The sequence below is a fragment of the Pleuronectes platessa genome, chromosome 8 (genome assembly GCF_947347685.1).
Source record: "Pleuronectes platessa chromosome 8, fPlePla1.1, whole genome shotgun sequence".
In the NCBI taxonomy this organism is placed as follows: domain Eukaryota; kingdom Metazoa; phylum Chordata; class Actinopteri; order Pleuronectiformes; family Pleuronectidae; genus Pleuronectes; species Pleuronectes platessa.
In genome coordinates this window covers 15,911,443-15,931,341 of record NC_070633.1, presented here as the reverse complement: position 1 = coordinate 15,931,341, position 19,899 = coordinate 15,911,443, and the positions used below count along the sequence as shown (strand labels likewise).

The following is a 19,899-nucleotide window of genomic DNA, read 5'->3' as shown; positions in this document are numbered from 1 at the left end:
AAATCAGCATTGTTTGAACTGTGGGTGAAACGTATCAAGCAAGACACCATCGCGGACATGCAGTGTGCATCCTGAGCTGCTGTTTGTGATCATATTCATTTTTCTTCTATCTTACAATCTTTGCCTCTTTCAGTGCTGCTGAGTCCATCACATTATTCCCACTTATTAGACAATAGCGGATTCAGTTATACCTATCGTAATCACTACAGACCTCGGTGCTTTGTTACTGTCAATATTGCACATAAGACTTCTACCTGAGTATTGATGTTTTATTCTGGCTTCTAGTGCCGACCAATGAGAGCTGTGCTACAGCCTCCATCTGCACAAAGCACCCAGGCTGAGCCGAACTGATGATAATGTCTTCAGTCAGGAGTCACAGTGGTCGGCTGCAGCTTGAGTCTTGAGGACAGGAATAATCCTTATCTAGCCCACAGCCAGCGGCATCAGCCTAATGATATCATCTACTGTGGATACGGCTGGACGTGGATAACAAGGATCTGTTATGAGCTGAGCAAAGCACAATCCTGAGATGATGAAACTATTTTGATCCAGTCGTACCTGCTGATCTATAATATACTGTAGGTTCTGGTGTGTGCAGGGGGGAAAGTAGTCCATAAATCAATGAGGAGACGAGGGCTTCACATGCACACACTGAGCTGAAAGAAGAGTTGGAACAGTGTCAGACAGATAAGAAAGATTCTGCATCTGTTGCATCAGTCCGAGTTCAACTTCTACTCCAGACTTTGACCAGTAATATATGTTGTCAATTCAGTTTTCTATCAAAGGCATTAGATATAGATTCAGTAATTACCTCACACCGTCCCACAGCGCCTCTCTGCAAGAAGGTTCGATTCCCGACATGGCCAGGGCCTTTCTGAATGGAGTTTGAATGTCTTCCCTTGTCTACAGAAACTTTCTCCAGGTACCCAGTCCAAAGACTGTCTGAAGGATCTGGTCAATTCTTCTCCATTGTCCTCTTTTAAGCAGAGATATCGATCGCACTGCCAAGCAACTAGTATATGTGTTATTTTCCTTCCTCACCAAACTGGATTTGCACTGCTCCAACAAAAACCCAGCGTAAGCCGAGTGAAATGAAACAGAAAGATCCTTTAAATCCATTCAGCCATATTCACTGTTTTCTACTAACCCCACTTCATCTCTCTCTGGCACCCTGTAAATCCACTGTATCTTTACATTTAGATATCACACCATTCTCTGCCTCTGATCTGATATTAAATTATCTACTGAAGAACCACAGAAGTTTTTCGAGACAGTCTGGGATATGACTTTGGTTCATGCATTTATTTCTTTATTTTCTTATTCTTTGTCCTTTTTTACTTATTTCTAATAGTTCTGAGTCATTCTGTCCCAAACCCCGAAATGTAATTGGGAAGATGAAATTCAACACAGACACATGGGATATGTCTGAGTCAAATACAATGCCAGCTTGTGTCTACTCTCGGCTGCTGCTCAGTAGCACTGACGATCTTTTATCCCCCTTCTAACCTACAGAGAAACGTATTGATCCTGATCCCCTCATGTGGCTAAAAACTTGAATTACTATTGGATTTGTGTCCATTTGGGATGGCTTTTTTCTCTCTTATAATTAGTCTTGAGAGGAAAAAGCAATAGGGATTTGTGAAGCAGACTCCAAAGAGCGGTTGACTGGGACAGCATGTACCATTTGCCCCTCTGTGCCTCTTCCCCTGGTTTCCTGCTTCCTTTTTCTTTCTTTTTCTTTTGAGAAACTTTATTAAAATTTTCCCAGAAAACTTCAAATGAAACTAAAGTAAGGATCTTCTTACCGGCTGCTCCCATTTATTGCTGCGCTCCCGCTGTTCAGGGATCCCCTGAGTGTTCACGCAGTCGCTCGTAGCTTGAAGGTCACAGGAGGTAACTCATCTGTAGCATCGCATTAAGAGCAAACACCAGTAATCAAAGCTCAAAATTCACTGTTAAATTAGATTACATTTTGTTTGTTGTACATTTGTTGCTTTATATTGACTCGATACTTTCCCTAAAGGACGAGCAAAGACAAAAGGTGTAAATGAAACCTTACTTAATAGTCAGATAGAAACCAAAAGTGCCAACCTTTTAATTTCTTAGCATCCCTTAATTGGGCACCAGCCCGAGGATTATGAGACAAGCGTGACCGTTTGTTACACTCCGTGGCAGTTTGTTGGTCTCAGGAGTTCTGCCCTATGGACTATTATCCTCAGACAAAACCCCAGTTTCCCAGCAGGCTTGTGTTACAGACACGTCCGCACTCTGAAAAGCCCTGTATTCACAACAGCTGTAAAGTGAGCGTGTTCTATTCTATTGCTCTTCTCTCCAGTTTAATCTCTCCCTCTTTTTCTCGCTCTCATTTCTGCCTCATTGTTTCTCTTGTGCATGGGGGAGGATCCTGCATTAATTAAAAGAAAAATACTTTTGAAGTCGGATGCTCGGCCTCGGGAGGTTTTGCTTCATGTTTAGTTGAGGCAGCTGTTGCATTTATTGTTGTTGTGTTGTTGTAACATCCCAGACATTCAGGTGCTGGACACTCATTTTATTAGACAAGTGATGCAGTGCAGCACGAAACCTTTGTTAGTTTTTCATCCCGAATCAAATCACTTTGATGTATTTATGATTTAGCTCCCTCCTGATATTTGACCTCAAGCAAAAAGTCCTTTAATGATCCTTTAACAAAGTAGAGATCAAGATCAAGACCATTCCTCAGATCTATCAGTGAAACGGCACAATTTAAGTGTATTATATACAGCTCCTCAAAAACGGAGACAAAGCATCTTGATTGTTACAATGCAGGTCATAATTCCCATGGGTCCATGGTAGTGGATGTAACATGGGCTCAAATATAGGTCAAATAATTTTTTGGGCTTGGTTTCTTTCATTTAACTACTTGTTATTACACTGATAACAAAGTGCACCCCATGGGTGAAACCTCATGATTGACAGCTGAGACTGACTCACGGTTTAGTAGCTCACATGTATCAGCCGGAACTCGATTCCATGGCGCCATCCCCTGTTAGCAAGATGCCGGCATTCGTAACTGGCTTTATTTCTGGATGGAGGAAGTGGAGACATCTGTCTGCAGTCTGTGAACAGTGATGACGAGAGATGAAACTGTGACAGCAGTCTCAAACCAGAGATGGATGTGCGGCTGATAAACCTTACATCACACCCAAGTCTCCTGCCATGAAAGACGGATCTTTTTACCCCTCTCTCCAGTCCCGACAGATCTGAAATATGAAAGAGGAATATGGATCATCTGTAAAGAAATGAGACCAGGACCCCCTCAACACGATGAAGTCATATGAGGGGGTGGTGATCTAACCCAAGATGATGGGCTGTCAGCAACTGCAGTGGTAACTGTGCCAAGATGGACAGAATAAGGACTCAAGAAGCGAGACAGAGCGAGTAAGGAGGCAGAGAGTCAGGTTATGGGGAGAGGAGACATATTGTGGAAATGGGAAAAAGGTAGAGCATGACAGAAAGACGGATAATAAGGAGAAACGAAGCCACAGCAGAGACAGAGGACTGAATCGGAGGCCTGGCCAGATTGGACTTACTCGGCCAAACTGCCCCTCTCAGCATGGGACTGGTGCCTATTTCCATCCCATCAACCCCCTCCATCTCTGCCCCACTCTCTCATGCCACATCCACAGCTGAATCTGTGAATGAGTGATATTACCTTATGCTAATAATCTGCAGGCTGCCCGAGAGAGTCCTATCACGGGCCTAAAGCAACTGAAATGTAATTTGTCAATCATTTCCTCCTCGGCTTTTATTTCCTCCTCCCTACATTGTGACATGTCTTCTTTGGCTTTCCCATTTTCTACCTTCATTTAGCTCCATCTCCCTGCATATGTTGTCTGTCTCTGTGGTTGTGCTTTTCGGATTCACTTCTTGGAAATTCTACATTTCCACGCCAGTAAACACATAGGTGCACGTGTCGATAAATTCCCAAAATAAATGAATATGTTAAAATGACCCCGGTTGGGGGTAGTTTTTTTTTTTTTTAACTTAGCTTAGGTTTAGAGAAAGTTTTATAAATGGACATTCAGATATGACTTGATAAAACAAGCTGCACACACAAGCTATTTCCTACCTAGAGTTTAGTTTTTACTACATATTTACACACAGAGCTGTCAGGTGTAACTGTGTAGCTGGCTAAGCTGTGACAAGGGTAACATTAGCTTGATTACATCTGACTTAGACAAAAAAATGATATTAATCCAAATAATGTGTATTTGGGTTTTAATTCAATATTATTGACATATGTGACCTGACATGAAAATAACCCTACATATATCTCACACATCGTTTTCTATCTGAAAGGGCCTGAAACATTAGAAAACAACTATTTATATATAATTTCATATAGTTTCATAATAAACATAAAACAAAGTCATGATGCATTCCAGGTACTGGAATAAAATGTAATGCATTGCTTGGTTCCATTCAAAATGTAGGGATGTTTTACAAATAGCTGCATCAGCCCAGTATTTCTGTCTTTTTACCACTTCATTCGTGTCACCATCCAGCCGACACTTGCTCCCTCTCGCACTCTTCCCTCCCTCCTCTGCCTCCCCCCTCTCTATCTATCAGTGGTTCCAACCATTCTCGATGTCCGTTGTGTGTTGCAATGAGTTTGTTGTTGACTTTTGATGGGCCCCCTCCCCTTTCTCTGCCGCTTGTCCTTGTCCACCCAGTCTACATGCAGCAGACTGTGTGTGCACACACACATGCATGTATGTAAGAGGACAGAGGAGTTTGTTTCTCCGCCGTCTCATGGGAGACAGCTGTGGTCTGATGTATTCATCCTCTTCGTCTCCAGATTGCTAATTAATGACCCATCTGTCCCCGCTCACTGATACTCCGCTTCAAACTCTGCCACACAAAAAACACAAATCGCTGCAACACAACAGCAACAAACACGGTGCTCGTTTCAAAACTGTAACTTCAGTCAAACGCCAGTTCGCAGGGAAACAAATATTAACAGGCAGGGGGAGCCACACTGTCTCATCTGCATTCAAGACCATGTGCATGAGACCATGAGAGGAGAGTTTGTGTCAACTTTATCAGGGAGGACTTCTCCTCCTCAGCTGCTGTGAGTTCAGGAGGCAGACGTTGTGCGATCAGGATTGTGTGTGCAACCTAAATCTGGGTGTATGTGTGTGTTCGTAGGCTTATCAGGTGAGCCCGGGCAGAGTGTCAGATGCGGTAATGGAGGCTTCAAAGACAAGCGCTGCGGTGAGTTCCCTGGCTGCCTTTTACCAACGCCCCCCCCTCTCACCACCACCAACCCACCCGACACCTCCCCGCCCTCCACCCATATTCTTGCTCATGGGTCGCACACAGACACACACGCAGGTAGACACCTGGAAGGATAAGGAAGTGATGCAGGGAGGGACGTCAGCGGCGAGATAAATAATTAAGCGGAGGCAAAGACAAACAGACAACAGACAGAGTAAATCAGATTGAGGGACAGGCAGAGGAGGAGCTGCAGCCGCAGGACAGACACACACACAGACACGCAGTCAGAGAGTCAGGGTCGCGGCCAGGTGCTCGACCAGCCCACCTCCCTTTCACCTGCATGAATAGAGCCACTTCAAACACCCACCGCCCGTCTGCTGCTTTGTTCTGACGTTCTCTTTGCAGCTGTGGTTATTGTTGTTGTTGTTTTGATGCCCATCATCGTCACCGCCATTGTTGATTTGCTTCCTTTGAACGGCAGTTCTATTTCTGTCTCTCTCTTTGCTTGTTTCCATTCTCATCTCCTGTAGTGTGTGTATATGCTTGAGTGAGTTTATTTACCTGCGTGTGTGCGTCTTTTGTTTTGCATTTGACAACCAGTCACAACCGAGGAGCAGTAATTGAGTTGATCTTTACAGTTGCAGGGATTTTATAAAGCATGTAGAGGTCAGGTAGACAGTAAATTATTATATCACAGACAATATGTTAAATAAATGTGCTATACAAGCATTTGAAGCCATTGAAAAGCAACCAGTTGCATTATGGGAGTTTCTCCTCAATAACTTTTCTTTCTACAAATGTTTCAAAAGCTCATTTCCAGGTATTGACGAATAACTGCAAAACTAATTCGCTTTAATACAACCAGACGTTATTGCAAAATCAATATCTTGTTTTTTCATATAGAAAACTCACAGATAAAAGTCCTTTTTGTATTCTCACATTTATCATGCCAGCACAATAGTATGGGCCAGTTTTTATTTCACTGATTTATCACCACTTTGATAAAAACTCTCCTTCCTCCACCCACCCTGCATTGTTATTATAAGGAATATTGCAACATGCAGGTTTACAGACCTTATTAGCATTTGGATCCATTTACTATTACTGTTATTTTGTGTTTACATTTGTAAACAGAAACTTTTCATGGATTTCATTTCTGGCAAAGAGACAGTGGAGCAATTATAACAAGAAGAATGAAAAGAGTAGAGCGTAAAATTGGAAAAACAGAGGGTAAAGCAGAGATAAGTGCAGCAACATTTCCTTTTGCTGTCCCATAAAGCGTCAATACCATTTTCCTATTATCACACAAACAGCTCATCATTTCTTTTTTTGACCAACTTTAAAAAAAATATGTATGCAGTGTGATGAAAGTGCCTTCATTAGTAAAATCAACATCATTTTGCTTGAGGTCAAATATCAGGAGGGATATTCATGATTTATACTGTCATGCTATTTTCAGTACGTTACTCTATTGCAGTTTTAACGGAAACATTTTAAATACTTAGAGAGGGATATGCCTGTCAGTGGGATTTACTTAATACCACACTGACGACATCATGTAGCATGATGTTCGTCGGAAATGAAAGTAGACATTCTTTTGTCTTCCCGTGACAAGGTTAGCAGACTCAGGTTCCCATAATGATACTGGAATGGCTCTCAGTAGTGTGCATACCACAACAGTCCCTTTAAGTTCAAACAAGTCACTCCAAATTTCACTCATAAATATCAGTCCCCTAAACATACATGACAGGTTTGGTGCTGAATCAGCCACAATTTAACTATAACTCATAACGAATGCTAATGTTGTTAATGTTATGTCTTGTCTCCTCGTTTTCCTTCTCTGTCCTTTCTACCTCCTCCTCCTCTTCCTCCTCACTGCTCCTCCCTCCATTCCCCCCACACAGCAAACCCTGGAGAACAACCTGACCAACCTGGTGAAGAGGAACAGTGAACTGGAAAACCAAATGGCAAAGCTCATCCAGATCTGCCAGCAGGTTGAGGTATGCAACACGACTTTGTATTTGTATCTTTAGCTGTTTAATGGATTCACGCTTCAAGTTGGAGATGTTGGAGCCATCTTGTTTGATGATAAGGGAAATCAGCTGCGTGTGACTAGTTCCCCAGTTGGTTGGTTGAAAGATGGTCAGTGGCCATAACTTAGCTCTGCTGTCACGCCACTAAAGCCCCCCTGGATTTGAGTGAAAGCTGCTGCAGTCCCCCATCCCTCACTATTGATGCATCAGGCTTCAAACACAAAGCTTCTTGCTTTTTGGCTCATGAATAACTCACCAGGACACGAGGTTTAAGGCCTTAGCCTGGATGGATTCTCTCTTTCTCTGATTTATTCCGATGAATGTCAGGTGAACAATATTGCCAATGCATTAATGATAATAAAAGAATATACATATATATTCAAAACTCTTGCAGATTAACCATTAACACCCAAGTCATTCCACTGCTTTTTAAAATCGGGGTCACCGCTCCGACTCCCTGCTCTTTCCACTTCATCTGAACGAGGGAAAAGCTTTTCCGTTCCCCTCTCTCTCTCTCTCTCTCTCTGTCTCTCTTCTTGGATCATGTTTGTGCTCACAATATCATCAATGCACCATTGTTTCTTCACCAGCTACTGATCAAAAATTGAGTCGTCTCAACATTCAAAGTTCATTTTCAGTTCCTTCCCGGGTTAACGGAGGGTGAGCGTCGCAATGTTCGCCCCAATTTATTTTGAACAAACGCCACATAGAAGCCAAAGGAAGGGAAATGGTAAGAGATTTTATTGGAGAAAAAAAAGCTTTAGAACAGACTAAAGCTGCCTTCTTCCTCTAATGTTGATGGTGTTGGCTATAATATTGTTTTTAATAATAATAATAATAGTAATATACAAAAATAAAACTTGAGAGTACTTCACATTGTTCATCACTATTTTTTTAACTTTTACTGGAAGGATAATGCTGAGGACACAATTATCATAATATAAAATTGTTCACATCATGTCATCTTCACTTGCAGATTTATTCATTAAAATCGAAACACAAGGTGTCTGTGACCTCCTGTACTTTACAGACTGCAGCTCTCCAGATAATCTGTCTCAAACCATTACACAGTCGCTCTCAGTTACCATCCACTCTCAATCTGTTTAAAAGGGTGGTTATGTAATTCAGACAACTTCAGACAATGGAAACCACTCTACTGTGGGCACAGCTTCAACCAAACGCTCTGGTACAGTATTTCCTATTTTCAAGCTGCTAAGCTTAATGCAGTTCTTTTACTGTGTCATAAATTCAGATTGTGTGCCTCTTCAAGGTCATCGACCAAACTGTGCCTGTTTTAATACACTGTGGTTTGGTCTTCATGCATCTCACTGTGTTGAATAGTATTATAGCGTGAATTGCTGTTACAACACTCATCAGTTTAATTCTCGCTGGCGTCACCCATACAGGAAATTTATGCACCCTAGTCCGAACCGATAAGATTATCTGTCAAACGACGTATATCTTCCAAGTGGATCTTTATTTGACTCGTCACAAGCTCATAATTTTTCACAGCTTCAATTTGGTGACAACCTTGGAGAAATGTTTGCTCTCCGGTTTCCCAGCGTGAACCCCTACCTGTCGGACGAAAATTACAACCCAGCCAGTCTTGTCACCGTCGACCTCTTGGGCTCCTGCTGTGATTTAATGGAGGTGCTGCATGGAGCCAGCCTGAGAGTTCTAATACTTAGCCACAGAGTGCTGTCTGCGCAGTATCCCTCAAACCCAAACACACATACGCACACAAGCACACACTTTCTGTTTTAGCGCGCCTGCTCTTAATAAACGCCATAATTTCTCTGCGAGATTTGACATTAATGGCTGCTGAGGACAAATGCACCGTGGTGCTGCCATCATTCTGTGTGCAGGTCCTTTCTTATTAGCCGGAGCTGACTCCACTCTGAGGTCGGCCAGACACAACTCATGCAGCTGGGCACGCCAATCGAAATCAAATGATCGCAGTGTGATTCATTAAGTACAGACAAACAGTGCTAAAAAGAAAGAAGATAAAAATATCTGATATTTTTGTCTCCATCTGCATATCAACGCTGCACCACCATCAACAACAACAGCAGATCTCATCACTTATTCATCAAAAGGAGCGATAGCATGGGGCGACATGCTCCACCGACTCTTAAGCTAACTATTAAAAGAAACTATATGTTTTATCACTCTGTTTTTACCCATTCATAACTGTTCTCCAGTGTGTTGTAAATGTCAAAAGTCCACTTTAATTATTGACAGGAGTGCACTGATTTAAGGTGGGTTCACATTAATGTGCCGTGGCTCTTTATGGATGGCCGCAGGAAAGCGGACGAGAGAGAAGGACAAACGAGGAGAGGGAGGATGGAGAGTGATGGAAATGTGAGGAACGTAGAGGAGTGGGCGAGCTCTCAAAGGAGAGAGGAAAAAGGCAAGATGAAGGAGAGGGAAAGAGCAGGGTTGAGAGGGCAAGCCGAGGAAGTGAAAAAGGAGGACGTGATTGTTAGCGTCACTACCGACAATCTTTTTGACCCGAACAGATGAAGGCACGGTGCGGAAGAAAACGCTCAGCAATAATGCACTACAACACAGAAAGGGATTTTTTTTTTTTCGAAAAGAAGCAGGCAGTGTGTGTGCAAAGTAGGAAATCTCTGAAGAGCTTTGAACGTGACCTGGATTCCTATCCGTCTTGTTTGCATCAAACTGTATCGGCGCCAGAGATGTGATCAAACACTGTGTGAATCAGCTTCCAGTGTGTCAGCACACACAGCGATGGAGCCCTGCTCTCCTGGGGTTCTGTTCCACGGGTTATCTTTTCTTCAGTTTTAGAAAAGATGTATTGACTTGATGTGTGTAGGATGTGTCTTTCTTGTGAGGTCTCTCTCTCTCTTTTTATCGCAATATTTGATGTAGGGCTGATAAATCTGTTGCTATGCTTAATAACGTTCAGAATAATAGTCATCGCTCTTGAAAGCGTTGAGGAAAGGGGCAGCTTTCTTGAGCGATGACAGTGATTGTTGTTGAGCTCAAATGTTAATGCTTCCATTGAAAGCCACACAGATGGATGTATGTTAAGAGGAAGAAGAAAAAAGAAACTCATAGTCGCCGTTCAGACCAGATATTAATATCCATCTTGAGTGGTCTGTTCACAAGCAGTCAGCGTTAAGTATCGAGGTCAAATGCATCCTCAGTGCGTCTATAGATCAAATCACTTAAACCACGTCCCGCATCCTAGACCACATATGAAGGACTGCGTACTCAGCTGACATCATTGACCAGCTACAGTCATCTAACAACAAATTTTAACACTTCTCTGTGGAAAACTCTGTTTTGCTAAAGAAGCATCATTTGATCTCTGTGAATACAAGTGAAGTACGTGTTAATTTGTATATGATGTTAGTAGGGAAGTGAAATTCAAGCACAACTGGACACAAGAGAAACATTCAGGACCCATTTTAATACCAGGAGTGAACAGATGAGGTTCGAGCTGTCGACTTGTGAAGGGATCAGGACAGATGGTAAAAGCAGGTCTGAACGGGTCCATAGACGCTGTTCTGTAAAGACCTTTTCACCCAAAAAAAGGATAATGATACAGAAGAAACTGAAACTACTATCAGAGCCATTTATTTATTTAGATACATTTGCTGTTAACTTTCACATGATTTGTGTCTATTTCAAAATCATTCGTGCTGAATTTGCTGTTTCTTCTAGCGGGCCTCCCTTTGAGCTTATAGTGAAACCTTCACAGATGGAACATAACGTGGCTGTGGGCTCGGGTCTTCAATCAGCCTAAAAGGGCACATGTCATTTGCTGCCCAATCGACCTCCACTGGCTACTCCCGGCGACCCGAATCAGATTCAGCTGACTAACGCTTGCCCACAGGGCGACTTCTGGGTCTGCGCCCTTTAACTTGAACTTGATGACACGTGCTTATGCTCTTTCTCAGCCACTGCGTTTCCCCAAAGGAACATCATCTGGCCTTGTCATCCCTGCACACATGGCAATCACATTCCCTCGATGGTGGAACGCGCCACTCGATGCCATCAGAGCAGGGGCATCCCTCTCTGTCCTCAGGTGCCTCTTGAAAACCCATCTCCTCCATGAGCAGCTCCCCTCCTAACACTCCGACACCCTGACATGACTAACTGGCACTTACTGTGGACTTTGAGTGCACCGCTTTCTCCTACCGCAATCTTTTGGTCTTATTGGATGGATTCAGCACTTGCTTGAAGCCGTCCCACTGTGTTGAAGCTTTAGTGTCCCTCAGTTGTGCCAGATGATTCATTGTTAATGTAAAGTTTTATTATTTATTCTATCTAATAATTCCAGAAATTCCAGTCTGTCTACATGCCGAATTGTTTGCGATTTGGACGCGTGATACGAACAGTATTAATAAAGTTTGAATAAACAGTCCACCAGTAGCAGTGGCTGGGACTCATCAACAGAAGAGACATTGTTAGGGAATTTTGTTGCTTCTGGACATTCACATGCCTCTAAAGTTGTTTGTGACCTATACTATGCCAGAATTGAATTATGTCCTTCAGCTGGTGGCCATCTTGTCTGGTGTGGATAAGGTGGACCCTTAGAGTCTGTGTCATGACGCAGACAGACGTCTATCCTCATCCATTTGGGTACTAATGTGCTTCTTTGAACTTCAAGCTTTTTGGTTTGACTACGTTAGACCAAGAGTCTTCTCTGTTAACAGATCAATGATGTAAGAAACGTATATATTCAAGTAAGGACAACTGAGGCTCTGATCCAGACAACAGTGCAAACCACTGTGTCCCATTCGTTGTTCTGCCAGTTGAGCTTCACTGACCGCTGAATAAACAGGTGAACAGCTCTTTGTGAAGCAGCGGTGGTGCGGCTTCATGCCTCTGCAGACTGAGTGCTTTACTTGCTGTGGCTCAGATACTGCAGGTCACTTTAACAGTTTCAGAAACAAAAGTAAACAGCCCATTCCAAACTGGCAGGTTTATAACAGCCAAGTAGTTTGAAACCTCATTTTCATTTCAGCCACCAGATAGTAGCAGTGGAAGTTTTTCCCTCTTCTTCACATGAACATCTCGAAGGAAGCACACACACCATTGTAAAAGTTTTTGAGCAAATTTCCATTTTATCCCTATGGAGCCTCTTCTTTCTGTCTTTCTTACATAATACCTCCTTGAAGACATGCACATTTGAGATTCAAAGCATTGTGAGTGAACTGAAGCTCTCGATTTTGTGTTTACCATCTTTCTCCTCCGAATTTATCCTGAATCTTGACAGACGATCACATCTTTTGATCTCAGTATATCTCCTTCCTGCTCCCTGTTTCTGTAGGTAGTTCAGGTAACCGTCTTAAAAACAGAGAACGTGTTTTCTGATGAAGCTGTTTGCTCGGGGCATCTTACTGAGGGCGTCCTCTAATCAGGCGTAGCTACTGTATCTCATGGTGAGGGGAACACAAGAGAACACATCCTCCAGACACAGCAGCCATTTTTCCAAACCCATGTGTGTGAGTGAAGACCGATTTAAAAAAATCAATCACACCGGACAGAGGCCACAGTGGGTTTGAATGCTCAGACATGTATGTATACTAATTAAATAATGAACTGTGAGTCATTAAGCCAGTGCCTGTCTGGGTTTATGTACACTGCTGCTGTGTGCAGAATAGAAATCAGCTGTGTGAAGATGGCTTAATGTCGCCTTATCCTATCAGCTCTCATCTCTCCTGTCTTTACCTTTCTGCCAGAGCATCAGTGAGAGTGAAGAGTCTCATCATAGTGTTTGTCTTTGCTCTATTTCTGCAGCCATTTGCAGTCACGCTGTCGGCTCTAAAAGTATTTTCCCAAAACTTGTTGGAAGGATGGGTCAGGACATAAACCATTACATTTTATTGCAGATTGGGGGTTTATCCAGGAATCTCTTATCCCTTGATGAGGACAACTTAATGAGGAAATAACATCATTGACCAGACTAGGAGACTGCATTCAAGCTGCGGTTCGGCGAGGCTGCAACTAAAATGACATGAAAGTGGACTCAACCGGTCTTTAAGGGATATCCTAGTTTATCTACAAACACATCATGTGCACACTTAAAGGGGAATTCCAGTGTTTTTTAACCTGGGCCCTATTTATTTAAATGTGGGTGTGTAAACGAATAATACATTTGCAATCAGCCAAATATATCATCTCCGCTGGCTGCCTGACATTTTGTATACCGTCACAGTTGCCCCATAAGATTACATTGTAGCCACTGCATGGTCATGGCTGATGGCGTAGGCAATCTGCTTGTCCGACTCCAAAGGTTTTGTGAGTAAGATTCATTTACACACCCACATTTATCATGTTACATGACCTTTGCATACCACCTATCTGAACGCTGCCTGGGATCCTCCAACAGGGCCCTATTAACATTTCATAAATCTGGACTGGTCACTCTGGAACTCCCTGCCTGGAGATCTCGGGTGGGCAACATCAGTACCTTCTTTTAAATATCTTCTTAAGACTCACTCTCATTCCCCTGGTTGAATCATTTTATCATCTATAATAATATTTAGGATGATGAATCAGTTTCGCATGTCAAGTTGCTCCGTCGAAAAGAAAAAGATGACACAAGGTTGAAAGTTAAGTGAACAAAGAAATAAAGCAGTAAATGTGCTTATGTGCATATAAAAGCTCAACGGACACAATTTCAGTTTTTAAGGCCAGTCTTGGATTTTATGACCATTGAAGCGTTTCCAATTATCACCTCTTTTTCACATAACAACCATGATATATGTCTCGCATTTGCATCTTCCCTGTTCTCGGCTGAATCCATAAAGCCTTCGGCCCCTGTTTTAGAGCTAGGTGCCGCTCGGATGCCATAAATCTTCAGGACATGTCCCCGGATCCGTGGACAACATCACAGATAAAGCTGTCACACTGGGTCCTCGCGTCTTTTTTAGGACATCATGTCTGAGACACCAGTGTGGGGTGTGGGGGGATATGTAAGTGGTCAGCCAGACAGAATGGAAAGAATAGGGGTAAAATAAAGAGTAGAAGGAGGCATGCAAGGCTGACGGGAGCAGAATGAACACCGAATTGAAATTTAGATGTGATCGAGAGGTTAACAGCCATTCTGAACCTGGACCGTTCCTCGCAAAGTTTGGAATGGGAGCCACATTGCAGAGAGTTCTTCGATTTGAGAGCCACATTGTTCAGTTTTAAATCGTCCAATTGTCTGTTCTTGTTGTCTGCAGTTGTTACTCCAGATGTCCCCAATTTAAAATCGGGGGGGGGGGGACTGAGGCCGAGGCAATATGGCTGAGCTCCATATCACAGTCAGGATATCTCTAATATGAGTGTGTACTGCAAAATGGCTGCATGATGATTCATAAAATCTTCCAGTTGAACTTCAGTGCAGCTACGATTCTGTTTTTACTCCTATTATAAAAATATTCCCATTATCCAATGTGTTGAAAGTGCGTAAATGAAGGATTTACACTGTAACTTATCAACTTGGATATGTGAGAGAGACACCATCTGACAGCAGTGACAATAGGACAAGGTCCCACACAGCAAACTGACAGTAATGATGAGTCGCACCTGCTGATAGTCTAGTTAGCTGCCACAAGTGGGCGCTAAATTACAAAATGAAGTTTTAACAGCTGACATCAGATCCTTTATAGAGCATAAGGCTGAAAATAGATCAGATGTGAGGAGATGTATCGCCTCGACTTCATATCCTCTAATTGATATTTTTAGCTTCAAAGGTCAAGCACTGCGTGACTTGTTTGCCCGGCAGCTCGCCTCGGGGTGTGAACTGTATGATCAAATCATCATGACACGGTTGAAAAGTCACGAGACGCTAACTATGAATCATCTCCCGGCCCTGGTGTGACTATAGATCATATAAACTACTACAAACTATTAATAATCTCTGAAACTCGTTCTTTTCCACTCAATTCTTACATTTTGTAATTTACAAACCTTAAGAAATCATTACATAGTGTTCATGTATACACTCTTCATCTACTCATTCTAGCAGTGTCTTGATGTATTGCACACTATGAATGAAATATTGAAGAACTTCACCCCCCTGAGTGCTCTCAGCATTACATCAAATGTAACTCTATAGGATGACTTGTGGACAGCGTGTAAATCATTTTAAACATGTGCAGTAGTAATAGGAGAAACAACTGTATGGGTTTGTAGTAAAACTATTTTGAGCAGTACTCGAGTTTAAAATAAGTCAGAGAAATAATTTAAGATTTTCTCTGACGGTGAGACCCGGTAATGTAGCAGCAATTTGTCAGCATCCATTTGTTATTATGAAGTTTCAGCTGTGAGAGTGTTTCTATGACAAATGCACATGGCAGAATCCAGACTGAATGAGTTTTGTAGCTTCATTAAAACTCAAACTCAGCTTTCAGTTCATCAACAGAGATCGTTAACGTTCCCAAAGTAGAGAGGGATTTCACACAGTATCTCTGGATGCAGCACAGAGTGTGTGGTGACACCTGAAGCCAAAAGAAAATACAACAATATATTTCATTTTAACTCATTTCCATTGTATATATACATGGGTGAACAAATTTAATTGTGACACCATCACCAAGATAACACCAACTCTGAACTCATCCTTTGCTGGGAAAATGCTGCACATGCTCAGTACAGAATATACAGAAATGCACATTTCTTTGGATATACTGGTGCCCAGTAGGCGATTTATAAAGAGGAACAAGGTGGTAGGACCACTTTTTGCCTCGCCCTCTCTCTCTCTCTCTCACACAAACACACGGACCATCAGTCACAGTCACATTGACCATCAACAGCACCGGTAGAAATCTCACCTGCGTCACTGGCCGTTAAAGCGATAGAGAGACTTACCCATAAGCACACAGTTCCCTGCTGCAGGGGTGTCATCCTACACACCCCCACCCTGACCAATCAGCTCCAAATGTGAATTATCTGGAGGCATGTTCCCAAAGCAGCATTAGAACCAAGTTATGGTGAAAGTCCTTCTGAAATGAAGATATCTCCTACTAATGATGCTGCTGTCCAGTTCTGCTCAGTCCTCAGCGTTTTGATCATAATGGTCTTGATCAATCGAGCATAATCATAACATGTGGAGGCATTGTTTATTTTCTGTTTGTTTTGCCAAGTTAAAATGAGTATTTTGCAGTTAGACTAGATATTGATCAAGAGAAATGAATGAGATGTGATGGATCTTAATGCATATTTGTTTGCAGTAATCCCAAAATGTATATATAACCCTAATCCATGGTTTTTAAATAACCCGATTAGTATTTATTTTGACATTCAGAAAAATAAGATACCTTTGTTCTTTGACTATTTGTCATCTTAAATTCAAAAATGTTATCCTCCATTCCTACTCAGATTGGGCTTGCACTGATTTCACACCCATGCACATGACCACTGCACAGTCCTGAACATTGAACGTTTTCAATCTTGCTGCAGTTGTTCTTTACCAGTAATAGACCAACATTTTAACGTGGGGTCTGCACTGTGATTCCAGTGCGCCCGCAGAGGTGTCTGATGAACAGAGGGACGCGCAGCGCAGTAGGTGACGGTTGTTGTGTGGCAGGGAGGAGATGATACCATCAGGAGCTGGCAGATAAGGAGGTGGATGATGTTTAGTGTGAGGTGAGAGAGGAGGAGAGCTCAGCTGTAAGTCACAGTGATCCTGGACGTCTGCATTTATCCTGCTTAATTACTAACTTGCAGTCATAAGATGGCTCTTTGCAGAATTCATTGTGTGTGTGTGTGTGTGTGTGTGTGTGTGTGTGTGTGTGTGTGTGTGTGTGTGTGTGTGTGTGTGTGTGTGTGTGTGTGTGTGTGTGTGTGTGTGTGTGTGTGTGTGTGTGTGTGTGTGTGTGTGCGTGCGTGCGCGTGTGTGTGAATAATGAGTCTTAAGTGGATGGCCGTGTTGTAATGAGCTTTGTAGAGTGATGAGTGGAACTTGGGGTGAGTGCTTGAATAGACTGCAGCACAACTCTGTAAAATGTATGTGTGAGGAACTAATTCAAATGAGATGAGTCACCCTGTAGATGTATATTCTCAATCTTTTTCTTTTATTAGAATACATATGGAGACATTGACATAATTATACTGGAATATTTGAAAGATATTAGATGACCTAATTTTAGTATCTATTAAAGGAGAGAAAATCAATAGCTGGTAAAACATTAAAATCACCACAGTCGCTTAAATTCTAACATTCATGCTGATATTTTGCTAAGTGAACTTTGTCCTCTGAGTTTGGTCTCAACCACACACAAACAAAATGTTACATCCAAAGTTTTACAAATGGGTATACGTGTGTAAAGGGAATTTTTGAAACATTGACACCACAGTTAACTTTCATGCTTCAGCACTTTGGGTTGACAGATCATTTATGTCTTTATCGCCACCTACTGGCCCAGCATGCTTGTTTGAGCGCAGTCTTTTTTTAGTAAAAATATCTGCAGTACTGTAAATATTGAAATAAAACCACAGACAGAAGTTTTGATTCAGTTTCTTTCTGTTTAACATACTAGTAACGTTTTTGCTTCACACAGAGCATGATGCAGTTTTTAATCCAGGTTTGCATGTTAACACCTTTACATTGAATGAGATAGTGAATCAGTTCACACAGCTCACTCAGCTTTAAACCACCAGTCTGATATTTCAAATGTCTCTTCATTAAAAAAAAAGCTATTTTTCTGTTCTCTTCATAAACTCAGCAGAGATTTGGCAGCAGTGCTTGTGATCTTCTTAATGTTGAAGCACTGCCCGAGGTGCTGTGGTGGCCTCTGGGGTAATTGTTCTGATATGTTCCAGTTGGCAGACCGGTTACTAACCGTTCAGCAGCGCAGATTAACAAACAGGGTTAATATTTCAGTAACATCCAGCCACCCACACAACTTTGGAGTTGGCTGTTCATTTAGTGTTGGCCTCAGAAATAACCACAGAATCTTTCAATTGGAAGCAAATCCTGTGAATTATTGAATCTCGACGCACGCAAGTTTTTACATAGTGGACACTCCAGCAATCCTCCCTCTATTTGAGTGAAATATTTGTGTTTGTGATTTCATAATGTCAGCATGATCTCAGTGTATTATGGTCTCTCCTGTATAAGCACAGGCAGGGGTTTTAAATCCTGCAGCAATGAACCCATTTTTTATGAGCTGTGAGACACTTTTCCTCCGATGCGCAGCAGCCTGTTTTTGGCAAGTGAGTCTCTGAGGGTTTTTGAATTCACCCTTGTGTGTCTGCTTCTCTCTTCAGGTGAACACAGCCATGCATGAATCTAAACTGGTGGAGGAGTGTGACGAGCTGGTGGAGATCATTCGCCAGAGAAAACAGGTCATCGCTGTGAAGATCAAAGAGTCAAAGGTAAAGGTTTCCCCCTGTCGCCTTTCTGCTCCATCAGTCTCAGGTCCAGCAAGAGAGAGAGAGAGTTGACTACAACAATATTTAAATTGGTTTGAAATGGGGAAAAACATCTATAGTTAGCTTTCCATGTCGGCTGTTTGGTGCTGAGCAATTATCACACAGTTTGTTCTTCAGAGATTTTATGCCTCAGCACCGCTGTGGCCAGAGGCTCGGTGTTCTCGGGTTGCCCGTCCCTCCGTCCCTGTATCTCAGAAATTCCTCGAGGGAATTTCTTCCGATTTGGAACAAACATTTGGACACCTCATGTCTGTCCAATTCTTGTGAACACAATATATTAGGAACACCAATGCCTGGAGGGAACTTCAATACATGTGGCACCAAAATCAACTTTGACTCATGGATGACCTGATTAGAATCTGGTGGTCGTAGGTCTCTGTGATGTCACAAAACCTATTTACTCAAGAATCCTAGTCAAATTTTTACAACATACACTTAATACAATTTTAAAAATTCCTTCAAAGTGTTGACTACATGCATTATTTTATATGAGTCTGGAGAGACATGGAAGTAAACTGCAACTTGACTGGTTGGTGGAGGCAAACAACCACCCACCAGTACAGTTAGTTTGCAGGAAACAATCCGGCCTGTTGCAGGAAACGGTGTTGACGGGAGCGTTCAGAGAGAATCACGGTTTCCTTGTGTTCCCAAAACAATGAGCTGAGTGGCTAAATGGCTCCATAAAGACACAGAGTTGAAGGATAACTGTCTGGTGGTTTTACAGGCCAATTTGACAGCACACATAACCATTTGATTTATTGTCCCTATAAACCGCACTGATTAATGCAGTTTTAGGTTTATAACAGAGATGTGGACTTTATTGCATTCACACCCCAGTGGTTCATTAATAATTCATGAGATCGAGCAGTTATGTCTTGCTGCCATTTAAAGCAGCCAAAACTGCCAAATACATCTTCAGGAAGCTTTGGGTCGCTGTCCACTGCTACAGAGGCAGAGGGTTTTCATAGCTGTGGAAAGAACATATTTGTTCAGGCGACTCAGTGTTTTTTGGGTTGTTTACCCAGACGCACCCAACATGGACGCCCTGGGACAAGTGAGAGAGAGAGAGAGAGAGAGCAGCGTCTGCCACATGCAGCCAACCAACCTAAAAGTGTGGGGAAAGAATGTGAGGCAGCAGCAGCAACTGCTCTGAACATTGTGCTGCTGTTTCAAAGAGTTTCAACTACTCACTGTTATATGTGTGTCTTTGTGT

At 42.4% G+C, this 19,899-nt stretch overlaps 1 protein-coding gene across 3 annotated transcripts in view; it reads left to right on the top strand.

Annotated features, from left to right (window-relative positions):
* Nucleotides 1-19,899, top strand: part of mid2 (midline 2) — a 94,202-nt gene that overhangs the window by 41,816 nt on the left and 32,487 nt on the right. For 2 of the 3 annotated variants that reach the window (XM_053428076.1, XM_053428077.1), the window contains exons 3-5: nt 5,188-5,253; nt 7,161-7,256; nt 18,522-18,629. In XM_053428076.1, the coding sequence (XP_053284051.1) occupies nt 5,188-5,253; nt 7,161-7,256; nt 18,522-18,629 (270 nt within the window). The remainder of the gene's footprint in view (nt 1-5,187; nt 5,254-7,160; nt 7,257-18,521; nt 18,630-19,899) is intronic. The other variant, XM_053428078.1, reaches the window with a different exon arrangement.